This window comes from Nematostella vectensis, chromosome 9 (genome assembly GCF_932526225.1).
Source record: "Nematostella vectensis chromosome 9, jaNemVect1.1, whole genome shotgun sequence".
NCBI classification, from domain to species: Eukaryota; Metazoa; Cnidaria; class Anthozoa; order Actiniaria; family Edwardsiidae; genus Nematostella; species Nematostella vectensis.
The window spans coordinates 8,252,755-8,265,457 of NC_064042.1; the positions used below are offsets into that span (position 1 = coordinate 8,252,755).

The window sequence follows — 12,703 nt, forward strand, 5'->3', positions numbered from 1 at the left end:
CCCATTATATACCATAACCCAGTATTTCTCATGGTCTATAATATAATCCATCATATGACATAACCCAGTATTTTTATAGCCTCTAATATACATCTCCCTCTACCCCTCCTATGCCTGCCTACCCATTATATACCATAACCCAGTATTTCTCATGGTCTATAATATAATCCATCATATGACATAACCCAGTATTTTTATAGCCTCTAATATACATCTCCCTCTACCCCTCCTATGCCTGCCTACCCATTATATACCATAACCCAATATTTCTCATGGTCTATAATATAATCCATCATATGACATAACCCAGTATTTATAGCCTCTAATATACATCTCCCTCTACCCATCCAAGGCGTGCCTACCCATTATATACCATAACCCTGTATTTGTCATGGCCTCTAATATATATCTCCCTTTACCCCCTAGGCGTGCCTGCCGATCATAGACGACTTGAGCAAGTCCGCCATGCGTCAGCGTCACTGGAAACAGCTACTGCGTCTTGCTGGTGGAGCTTTACAGATCAGTAACGAGGGCCTGACACGGATGACCTTGGGGCAGCTGCTGGATCTTGGTTTGCACAGTACGTTTATATGTCTTCACTTAAAAGTCCGTGGGTTTGACTTGCGAGACGAGTCTTAGGGTCCGACTTGCGTGACAAGTCCGTAATAGCCACCACTTACGTGACAAGTCTGTGAGTGCGACTTGCATGACAAGTCCGTGAGGGCGACTTGCGTGACAAGTCCGTGATTGCAACTTGTGTGACAAGTCCGTGAGTGCGACTTGTGTGACAATTCCGTGAGTGCGACTTGCGTGACGATTCCGTGAGTGCGACTTGCGTGATAATCCTGTGAGTGCGACTTGCGTGACAAGTCCGTGAGTGCGACTTGCGTGACAAGTCCGTGAGTGCGACTTGCGTGACAAGTCCGTGAGTGCAACTTGTGTGACAAGGCCGTGGGTGCGATTCACGTCCCGTGGGGGTGAAATGCGTGTCTATTCCATTTATACTTATTCTGCAATTATAGAAGCGAAAATAGTATGTGATTCTTTATTATGTTTGTAGACCACGCCGAAGAGGTTCGTGCTATCATCCAGAGGGCCACAAAAGACGTGGCTATCGAGAGTTCACTCAAGACTTATGAGGAAGTCTGGCTGAGCAAGATATTCGAGATGAGGCCGCATACGAGATACAAGGGACCAGCATCCTCTGCTGCTGCCGTCACGCAAGACGTGAGTCACGCTTTATGTACTGTTACAAAAAAAAACTAGTAAATCTTCACACAGCATATTCCACGTAATCAGGAGAAATTCATGCAATGTAACAATCATTTTTGTAGAACACTGGCAGCGAGTTTGGCAAGGACTCTGAGTTCGAGTTACACGCGGGACCTCGCGGGATGTCGAGTCGCGTGTCGGTCACGAGTCATGGAAGCGGTGGATTCAGCGTCAAAGACAGTAAAACGCGCAAGACCTCCATCGCTTCTGCTACGTTCTCACAGTCCCTTCTTAACCTGACCCAGGTAAGAAGAACACAGCCGCTATAATATAATAAAGACAGCTGAGGCTATAATTAGATGAATACTGGTACAATCATACCCCTCCAGTAGTACTGAGACAATAATGTGAACTTTAGAAGCACACTAGCATACACACATTGGCACCAGTCGGGCCAAGACGGGACGCTAGCACAGTCTATTACCCGTGCAGTTCGGCAACCATGGACAGCTGTTTCGTCCTTATTAGGACTCGTCAGCATGGCATAGCCGGTTTGCCTCAGTTAAACTTCATCGGCAAAAAAACTGCAGGGCGACTTCGACTCGAGCGAAGTGCTTTAAACCACAGCTTAGATCCATGTGGGATCTAGAGCTGCGACCGGGCTAGCGTGATGCCAATTGTGCGGATCACGCATGCGACCTTTGCTAGTCTAAAACTCCGTCGGATAGCCAAACTATCCTTGCGAGTATGTATACATAAATGTGAACTTTAGAAGCACACTAGCATACACACATTGGCACCAGTCGGGCCAAGACGGGACGCTAGCACAGTCTATTACCCGTGCAGTTCGGCAACCATGGACAGCTGTTTCGTCCTTATTAGGACTCGTCAGCATGGCATAGCCGGTTTGCCTCAGTTAAACTTCATCGGCAAAAAAACTGCAGGGCGACTTCGACTCGAGCGAAGTGCTTTAAACCACAGCTTAGATCCATGTGGGATCTAGAGCTGCGACCGGGCTAGCGTGATGCCAATTGTGCGGATCACGCATGCGACCTTTGCTAGTCTAAAACTCCGTCGGATAGCCAAACTATCCTTGCGAGTATGTATACATAAATGTGAACTTTAGAAGCACACTAGCATACACACATTGGCACCAGTCGGGCCAAGACGGGACGCTAGCACAGTCTATTACCCGTGCAGTTCGGCAACCATGGACAGCTGTTTCGTCCTTATTAGGACTCGTCAGCATGGCATAGCCGGTTTGCCTCAGTTAAACTTCATCGGCAAAAAAACTGCAGGGCGACTTCGACTCGAGCGAAGTGCTTTAAACCACAGCTTAGATCCATGTGGGATCTAGAGCTGCGACCGGGCTAGCGTGATGCCAATTGTGCGGATCACGCATGCGACCTTTGCTAGTCTAAAACTCCGTCGGATAGCCAAACTATCCTTGCGAGTATGTATACATAAATGTGAACTTTAGAAGCACACTAGCATACACACATTGGCACCAGTCGGGCCAAGACGGGACGCTAGCACAGTCTATTACCCGTGCAGTTCGGCAACCATGGACAGCTGTTTCGTCCTTATTAGGACTCGTCAGCATGGCATAGCCGGTTTGCCTCAGTTAAACTTCATCGGCAAAAAAACTGCAGGGCGACTTCGACTCGAGCGAAGTGCTTTAAACCACAGCTTAGATCCATGTGGGATCTAGAGCTGCGACCGGGCTAGCGTGATGCCAATTGTGCGGATCACGCATGCGACCTTTGCTAGTCTAAAACTCCGTCGGATAGCCAAACTATCCTTGCGAGTATGTATACATAAATGTGAACTTTAGAAGCACACTAGCATACACACATTGGCACCAGTCGGGCCAAGACGGGACGCTAGCACAGTCTATTACCCGTGCAGTTCGGCAACCATGGACAGCTGTTTCGTCCTTATTAGGACTCGTCAGCATGGCATAGCCGGTTTGCCTCAGTTAAACTTCATCGGCAAAAAAACTGCAGGGCGACTTCGACTCGAGCGAAGTGCTTTAAACCACAGCTTAGATCCATGTGGGATCTAGAGCTGCGACCGGGCTAGCGTGATGCCAATTGTGCGGATCACGCATGCGACCTTTGCTAGTCTAAAACTCCGTCGGATAGCCAAACTATCCTTGCGAGTATGTATACATAAATGTGAACTTTAGAAGCACACTAGCATACACACATTGGCACCAGTCGGGCCAAGACGGGACGCTAGCACAGTCTATTACCCGTGCAGTTCGGCAACCATGGACAGCTGTTTCGTCCTTATTAGGACTCGTCAGCATGGCATAGCCGGTTTGCCTCAGTTAAACTTCATCGGCAAAAAAACTGCAGGGCGACTTCGACTCGAGCGAAGTGCTTTAAACCACAGCTTAGATCCATGTGGGATCTAGAGCTGCGACCGGGCTAGCGTGATGCCAATTGTGCGGATCACGCATGCGACCTTTGCTAGTCTAAAACTCCGTCGGATAGCCAAACTATCCTTGCGAGTATGTATACATAAATGTGAACTTTAGAAGCACACTAGCATACACACATTGGCACCAGTCGGGCCAAGACGGGACGCTAGCACAGTCTATTACCCGTGCAGTTCGGCAACCATGGACAGCTGTTTCGTCCTTATTAGGACTCGTCAGCATGGCATAGCCGGTTTGCCTCAGTTAAACTTCATCGGCAAAAAAACTGCAGGGCGACTTCGACTCGAGCGAAGTGCTTTAAACCACAGCTTAGATCCATGTGGGATCTAGAGCTGCGACCGGGCTAGCGTGATGCCAATTGTGCGGATCACGCATGCGACCTTTGCTAGTCTAAAACTCCGTCGGATAGCCAAACTATCCTTGCGAGTATGTATACATAAATGTGAACTTTAGAAGCACACTAGCATACACACATTGGCACCAGTCGGGCCAAGACGGGACGCTAGCACAGTCTATTACCCGTGCAGTTCGGCAACCATGGACAGCTGTTTCGTCCTTATTAGGACTCGTCAGCATGGCATAGCCGGTTTGCCTCAGTTAAACTTCATCGGCAAAAAAACTGCAGGGCGACTTCGACTCGAGCGAAGTGCTTTAAACCACAGCTTAGATCCATGTGGGATCTAGAGCTGCGACCGGGCTAGCGTGATGCCAATTGTGCGGATCACGCATGCGACCTTTGCTAGTCTAAAACTCCGTCGGATAGCCAAACTATCCTTGCGAGTATGTATACATAAATGTGAACTTTAGAAGCACACTAGCATACACACATTGGCACCAGTCGGGCCAAGACGGGACGCTAGCACAGTCTATTACCCGTGCAGTTCGGCAACCATGGACAGCTGTTTCGTCCTTATTAGGACTCGTCAGCATGGCATAGCCGGTTTGCCTCAGTTAAACTTCATCGGCAAAAAAACTGCAGGGCGACTTCGACTCGAGCGAAGTGCTTTAAACCACAGCTTAGATCCATGTGGGATCTAGAGCTGCGACCGGGCTAGCGTGATGCCAATTGTGCGGATCACGCATGCGACCTTTGCTAGTCTAAAACTCCGTCGGATAGCCAAACTATCCTTGCGAGTATGTATACATAAATGTGAACTTTAGAAGCACACTAGCATACACACATTGGCACCAGTCGGGCCAAGACGGGACGCTAGCACAGTCTATTACCCGTGCAGTTCGGCAACCATGGACAGCTGTTTCGTCCTTATTAGGACTCGTCAGCATGGCATAGCCGGTTTGCCTCAGTTAAACTTCATCGGCAAAAAAACTGCAGGGCGACTTCGACTCGAGCGAAGTGCTTTAAACCACAGCTTAGATCCATGTGGGATCTAGAGCTGCGACCGGGCTAGCGTGATGCCAATTGTGCGGATCACGCATGCGACCTTTGTGATCCGCACAATTGGCATCACGCTAGCCCGGTCGCAGCTCTAGATCCCACATGGATCTAAGCTGTGGTTTAAAGCACTTCGCTCGAGTCGAAGTCGCCCTGCAGTTTTTTTGCCGATGAAGTTTAACTGAGGCAAACCGGCTATGCCATGCTGACGAGTCCTAATAAGGACGAAACAGCTGTCCATGGTTGCCGAACTGCACGGGTAATAGACTGTGCTAGCGTCCCGTCTTGGCCCGACTGGTGCCAATGTGTGTATGCTAGTGTGCTTCTAAAGTTCACATTTATGTATACATACTCGCAAGGATAGTTTGGCTATCCGACGGAGTTTTAGACTAGCAAAGGTCGCATGCGTGATCCGCACAATTGGCATCACGCTAGCCCGGTCGCAGCTCTAGATCCCACATGGATCTAAGCTGTGGTTTAAAGCACTTCGCTCGAGTCGAAGTCGCCCTGCAGTTTTTTTGCCGATGAAGTTTAACTGAGGCAAACCGGCTATGCCATGCTGACGAGTCCTAATAAGGACGAAACAGCTGTCCATGGTTGCCGAACTGCACGGGTAATAGACTGTGCTAGCGTCCCGTCTTGGCCCGACTGGTGCCAATGTGTGTATGCTAGTGTGCTTCTAAAGTTCACATTTATGTATACATACTCGCAAGGATAGTTTGGCTATCCGACGGAGTTTTAGACTAGCAAAGGTCGCATGCGTGATCCGCACAATTGGCATCACGCTAGCCCGGTCGCAGCTCTAGATCCCACATGGATCTAAGCTGTGGTTTAAAGCACTTCGCTCGAGTCGAAGTCGCCCTGCAGTTTTTTTGCCGATGAAGTTTAACTGAGGCAAACCGGCTATGCCATGCTGACGAGTCCTAATAAGGACGAAACAGCTGTCCATGGTTGCCGAACTGCACGGGTAATAGACTGTGCTAGCGTCCCGTCTTGGCCCGACTGGTGCCAATGTGTGTATGCTAGTGTGCTTCTAAAGTTCACATTTATGTATACATACTCGCAAGGATAGTTTGGCTATCCGACGGAGTTTTAGACTAGCAAAGGTCGCATGCGTGATCCGCACAATTGGCATCACGCTAGCCCGGTCGCAGCTCTAGATCCCACATGGATCTAAGCTGTGGTTTAAAGCACTTCGCTCGAGTCGAAGTCGCCCTGCAGTTTTTTTGCCGATGAAGTTTAACTGAGGCAAACCGGCTATGCCATGCTGACGAGTCCTAATAAGGACGAAACAGCTGTCCATGGTTGCCGAACTGCACGGGTAATAGACTGTGCTAGCGTCCCGTCTTGGCCCGACTGGTGCCAATGTGTGTATGCTAGTGTGCTTCTAAAGTTCACATTTATGTATACATACTCGCAAGGATAGTTTGGCTATCCGACGGAGTTTTAGACTAGCAAAGGTCGCATGCGTGATCCGCACAATTGGCATCACGCTAGCCCGGTCGCAGCTCTAGATCCCACATGGATCTAAGCTGTGGTTTAAAGCACTTCGCTCGAGTCGAAGTCGCCCTGCAGTTTTTTTGCCGATGAAGTTTAACTGAGGCAAACCGGCTATGCCATGCTGACGAGTCCTAATAAGGACGAAACAGCTGTCCATGGTTGCCGAACTGCACGGGTAATAGACTGTGCTAGCGTCCCGTCTTGGCCCGACTGGTGCCAATGTGTGTATGCTAGTGTGCTTCTAAAGTTCACATTTATGTATACATACTCGCAAGGATAGTTTGGCTATCCGACGGAGTTTTAGACTAGCAAAGGTCGCATGCGTGATCCGCACAATTGGCATCACGCTAGCCCGGTCGCAGCTCTAGATCCCACATGGATCTAAGCTGTGGTTTAAAGCACTTCGCTCGAGTCGAAGTCGCCCTGCAGTTTTTTTGCCGATGAAGTTTAACTGAGGCAAACCGGCTATGCCATGCTGACGAGTCCTAATAAGGACGAAACAGCTGTCCATGGTTGCCGAACTGCACGGGTAATAGACTGTGCTAGCGTCCCGTCTTGGCCCGACTGGTGCCAATGTGTGTATGCTAGTGTGCTTCTAAAGTTCACATTTATGTATACATACTCGCAAGGATAGTTTGGCTATCCGACGGAGTTTTAGACTAGCAAAGGTCGCATGCGTGATCCGCACAATTGGCATCACGCTAGCCCGGTCGCAGCTCTAGATCCCACATGGATCTAAGCTGTGGTTTAAAGCACTTCGCTCGAGTCGAAGTCGCCCTGCAGTTTTTTTGCCGATGAAGTTTAACTGAGGCAAACCGGCTATGCCATGCTGACGAGTCCTAATAAGGACGAAACAGCTGTCCATGGTTGCCGAACTGCACGGGTAATAGACTGTGCTAGCGTCCCGTCTTGGCCCGACTGGTGCCAATGTGTGTATGCTAGTGTGCTTCTAAAGTTCACTGAGACAATGTCCACAGTCACTTTTGTCGTCCACGTTGCTTAAAGTGCCTATTGTTTGCCCCTGGATTTTCACACAATTTTGTACTGATTGTCCTAGGTTTTAAAAAGTTCAATCTTTTCTTAGTTAATATTCAAATTATACAATTTGTTTTGCTGAGTAAGACTTTTTTAAAGTTTCCCAAAGTTAAATGCCATCGAGAGTTGTCTGTAATTATATTTCTTTCCTCCCTAGGATACTGGACCAGTGTGCCTGCTCAATAAATGCGAGCCAATCTTCGAGGAGCTGGAAGAACACCAGGTATAAGCTAACCAATAAATACACACCTTAAAAGATGACATAAAATTTAGCATTTGTGCTTACCTTTTTCTAGGAAAGCAATGACCATATAAGTACCGTTGATGCCAATAAGATCAACGTGAAATCTGAGGCTTAATTTACAATATTTATTTCACATTATTTCAGTTACTCTCTTCAATCAGTCGACGGACACGACGGACACGGCGGCGTGATTGCCTTATTGAAACTGTCGTGTTTTTTGTTAAAACAGGTGTCTCTACAGAGCATGCTCACAGGGAGTGCCGCTGGCTCGTTCACTGATGACATCATGAAGTGGCAGAAGCGTTTACAGACAATTGAAGCCGTTCTGTCCGTGTGGCTGGACGTGCAGGAGAAATGGGTTGAGCTTGAAGACGTGAGTAGCGCGTATTAAAACCAAACCTTGCTAGCCCCCACTTTAACCCGTGCTGATTTATTGTGAAAACTTCTAATGTACAGGTCTACTCAAGCCTGGAGTTCCGTATTTCAATGCCACACGAGACCAACCTATTCTCGGCCGTCAACAGAGATTTCCGAGTTCTCATGAAGGCCACTGAAAAAAATCCTAACGTGCTTCAGGCGTGCTCTAGAACAAGTAAGTACAGGACTTCCAGTACAACACTTTCCAGTACACATGTAACATATTCCAGTACATATAACACACGTTCCATTACACATATACAACAAATTCCATCAAAGTACTATATCAGACTTTTTATGCACCACCACCTTCCTGTACAGGTAAGCATCTAAGGACAGATATCATTCATCCTAGTAAAAATGTTACTTATTTGTACACACCTATACACAAATGTCACATTCCACTACACATAACATATCCCTGAATTCAAAATAACACATTCCGTTACATTAAACACACTTCAGGACACAACCAACATATCCAGTACACATATACGTACCATTACCACGACACACAGCATAATTATATATAATCACATGTAATTTATTGTTCTTACTCTGCAGATATCCAAACGAAGCTCGAAAAGCTGAACATGAACTTGCAGCAGTGCTGGAAGTCCCTGCTGACCCATCTGGAGCGCCGCAGGCTCAAATTCCCACGCTTTTATTTTCTGTCTCTTGAAGACGTCTTACACGTGGTGTGCAACGGTGAGTCAGCATTTAAAATTACATAAATATATATAAAATATCTAGGTACATCCTAAAAGCGGAGCTCCGAACCATCATGCTGCTCATCACGGTTCTTTAAGTTTGATGTGTTGTCAAAGTTTTATTTTATGACGCCATCGATGACGTCACACTTTACGTGATCACCTCGTTACCCCCCCCCCCCCCCCCTGGCACCTTCATGTCATCTTCCAAGTTTATTTGTTTGACGGTGTTTCTATCAAAAGATGCCAATATTTTTTTATTTTTAATGACACTTGAAAACCGGTGTTCACATCACACATTCTAATACACATACATAACATCTTCTAGCATACATAATATCACACCAACATTCTAAGTGCCTTTAGTCGAGTTAGTGCAACTTTTGGCATTTGGCCATATTTCCCTCCTGTTACCTAGGTTACGACCCTGGCCTTGTGAACCCATACCTGTGTAAAGTGGTGGAGAACCTCGGTTGCCTTGACTACGAAGAGTTTGAGTCCGAGGGACAGACCTACTTCCAAGTGACAGGTGTCATCAGTAACCATGGTGAACGGCTACAGCTCAAGCAGGTAAGGGTGTCCCTGATGGATAGACAGATAACATCAGTTACTATGGTGACCGGCTACACCTCGAGCACAGAGACCATATTTTATTTGTTTGATTATTTACAACTGTCATAAATGTCTAAAATATAACTTGCCCTGCATGATGTTATGCTTTGGAGATAGTATTGAGCCACTTACGTCATAGGGTGGCTTGAATTTCAACGTCATTTTAACGGATCTAGTTCGCTACTTAAACCGATATCTCATTTGCATAAGGTTCTATAGCCTACGAAAATATCATCAAGAAAGTCTTTTCATCTTGTCCTTAAAAGTGCGTAATGTTAGATGGTATGATAAATGTTTTCGTTTGATTGCTTTTGTAGACCGCTTTGGAATAATTTCGGATATCTAAGTCTTATTAACGTTAGGGCTTTTGCTTGCCTGATCTTTGCTTGTATAATCTGGTTGACATGAGTATTTCCTTACAGACTGTACTATGTGACGGGCCAATTGACGGCTGGCTGGCGACGCTGCTAACCACACTTCGACAGACCATTCAGGAGCAGCTCGGTGCCGTACTCACCTCTACCCCCACTGTGCAAGACAGTCGACCCCAAGACCAGCCTCCCGGATCAGCCAGTAGTTACGGTCGCATCGAGAAGTCGTTCACCCTGGATAACTGTACCGAGGTTGTTCTACTGGCCACACAAGTGGAGCTTCGTGACAAGATAGATAAAGCTTTGAAGAAGGTGCTAGGCGGGGATAAATCGGCGGCGGAGGGAGTCTACAACAAGCTTTCTAAGATACTCCAGTCTGTTGCTGTTATGCTCAAGGTGAGATGGAGTACATTAGGAAATGTAAACTTATCCTCGTCGCCAGTTATTGATTTTGGAGCTAGGTGGTTTCTATTACCAATAATTGGTGAAAGTCAACTATTACCCTGATAAGTACGGTTATTTACGAACATTACAATGTCTGTATTAGTCTATCATGACTACAGGGAGCAAATTCATTCTCCGAACAACCAAGAAAGTCCAGCAGGACTGGAAATAGGAGAGCTTTTTGATTTTACAGTCAAGCTCACATTTCATTCGTAATTCAAATATTTTTATCCTAGTCGTAGGAACGTATGGAAAGAAATTTCCATTCCTGTTTTGTTTGGATGTAAAATCCATCCACTTCTCTATACTTTTTCACTCAGATACGTTTGTGACAATACAATGGTGCCATCCCGGTTTATTTGAACATTTCATTTGTAATAAATCCTGCTTGCCGTAATGAGTGACTTTTTTCAACAGGGAGCTGAGAAGGGTCAAGGCCCAAAGACAAGAGGTGAGCTAGACGGAGAATCAACCGAACCGCTGGACGAAATATCCCAGAAACGAGCCCTTAGCCGCAACACTAGCGCCACCCACCGCACCCTCAGCGCTGCGTCACGTGACCTCGACAAACGATCCGACATCTCACTCTCCTCTGCTAAGCCTGAAAAACAGGAGCAAGAATCAGCGACTGTGGAACAACCGGAATCTGAATCCAGCACTATGGTTCTATACCCTCACCAGATTCAGAAAATCAGCAACTTGATTGCGTTACTGTCACAAAAGCGCGAGCTTTTGCGTGACCTTATGCAGAGAATAGGCAATGGTGAGCAGATAAAAACGACCGCTGACTGGTTTGAATGGCGAACGCACGCGAGATATCGCTGGGACGAGCAAGAGAAGACTTGTAAAGTTGACATTTTGGACATGCCGTTTGAGTATGGGTTCGAGTACCAAGGCACGTGCACAAGACTCGCTCTCAGTCCCCTCACGGATAGATGCATTATGGGTTTGACCCAAGCCCTCACCTCCAAAATGGTTGGAGTGAGCAGTGGAACGTCGGTGAGTTCAAATTACTTCAAACTTCAAAATAACCATCGAAATTATTAAGTAATTTATCGGGCAGCAAAAAAGTAAGAAAAATCAATTAAAGCATTTATTTTCTCATCGATAATTCTCACATGGAACTTTCCCTTTCAGGATTGTGGTAAAACCGAGATTGTATGTGAGCTGGCAAAGATCCTAGGTAATCCGCTGTACTCATTCAACTCCTCACACGGGCTCAACCGCACGATGCTGGTGGACATCTTTCGCGGGCTTGCCAGCTCGGGGGCCTGGGTCTGCTTTAATGACATCACCTCTATCACAGCCCCTGTGCTCTCGATTGTCACGCAACTACTCCAGGTTCGTCTTCATCACTCACGCAATATGAATGTCACTCAACTATTTTAATGGCATTTTCTTTTGTTACGTAGCTGCAATGGCAGTCTATTACTCAAAACACTTTATTCTGTCACTCGACACTTCTATTATCGTGTTTTAGTTATATGAAACCTTATTACCGTTTACCTGCCCCACGACTTTTTTCCTTTTTGTAAGAAAGATAAACCGAATGTAACTACCACTTTTCATACAGAGATGCACTGAGTCATTTGCTGTTGTTTCTGCCTCTGTATGTCTTTTAGTTTAGCTGTTATTAACGTAGGTTGTTGTGGATGGACTCCGTGGAAACAAGGCGTCTATTGTGATAGAAGGCGATGAAGTCACCCTATCCCCTCAAGCCGCTTGCTTTGCCACCCTTACCAACTCCACCTACACCCAACTAACCAACTACCTTCCAAGCGTCGGGTACTTCCCCTCCTTTCCGAGCTCCTTCTCGCACCTTCCCAAGGACCTCCTCGCTCTCTTTCGCCCTGTCGCTGTGACAGGACCCGACTGGGCCATCATTCTGGAGGTGTGGCTCCTCAGTCAAGGCTTCATCAATGGGACCTCCATAGCTAATAAGATAACGACCCTGAAGGACCTCTGCCAGAAGATGATCCCGTCCACCTCCAAGGCCCTCCCGATGAACCTCTCCTCATGTGTCCAGAGGGTGAGTAGCTGGGGCCTAGTAAGCGTCAAGAGAATGGTGGAGAACGCGCGTGCACAGTTGTTCAGATGCGAGGAAGAAGCCGCTGGGAGCAAAAAGGCGGATGTACTGGTGGTGCGAGGAGAGGGAGATGGAGCATCTCGTGTGGAAGCTGATGGAGCTGTCATCGCGCAAGCTAATGCTGGTGGTGAGTGATCCGTCCTGTCAGGGTGTACCTAAGATCTTTGTAATACGGGGTAACTTTACCCTTCCATATCCAATGTTGGGTGTACCTAGGATCTTTGTGATCGGGGCCT

General features: G+C 47.1%; 1 protein-coding gene across 2 annotated transcripts in view; it reads left to right on the plus strand.

Moving 5' to 3' along the window:
- Window positions 1-12,703, plus strand: part of LOC5515459 (dynein beta chain, flagellar outer arm-like) — a 76,083-nt gene that overhangs the window by 22,703 nt on the left and 40,677 nt on the right. For both annotated transcript variants that reach the window (XM_048733039.1, XM_048733038.1), the window contains exons 31-42: window positions 427-580; window positions 1,061-1,227; window positions 1,335-1,517; window positions 7,741-7,806; window positions 8,057-8,200; window positions 8,284-8,419; window positions 8,809-8,952; window positions 9,373-9,524; window positions 9,989-10,333; window positions 10,799-11,380; window positions 11,519-11,722; window positions 12,024-12,594. In XM_048733039.1, coding sequence (XP_048588996.1) covers window positions 427-580; window positions 1,061-1,227; window positions 1,335-1,517; window positions 7,741-7,806; window positions 8,057-8,200; window positions 8,284-8,419; window positions 8,809-8,952; window positions 9,373-9,524; window positions 9,989-10,333; window positions 10,799-11,380; window positions 11,519-11,722; window positions 12,024-12,594 — 2,848 coding nt within the window. The remainder of the gene's footprint in view (window positions 1-426; window positions 581-1,060; window positions 1,228-1,334; window positions 1,518-7,740; window positions 7,807-8,056; window positions 8,201-8,283; window positions 8,420-8,808; window positions 8,953-9,372; window positions 9,525-9,988; window positions 10,334-10,798; window positions 11,381-11,518; window positions 11,723-12,023; window positions 12,595-12,703) is intronic.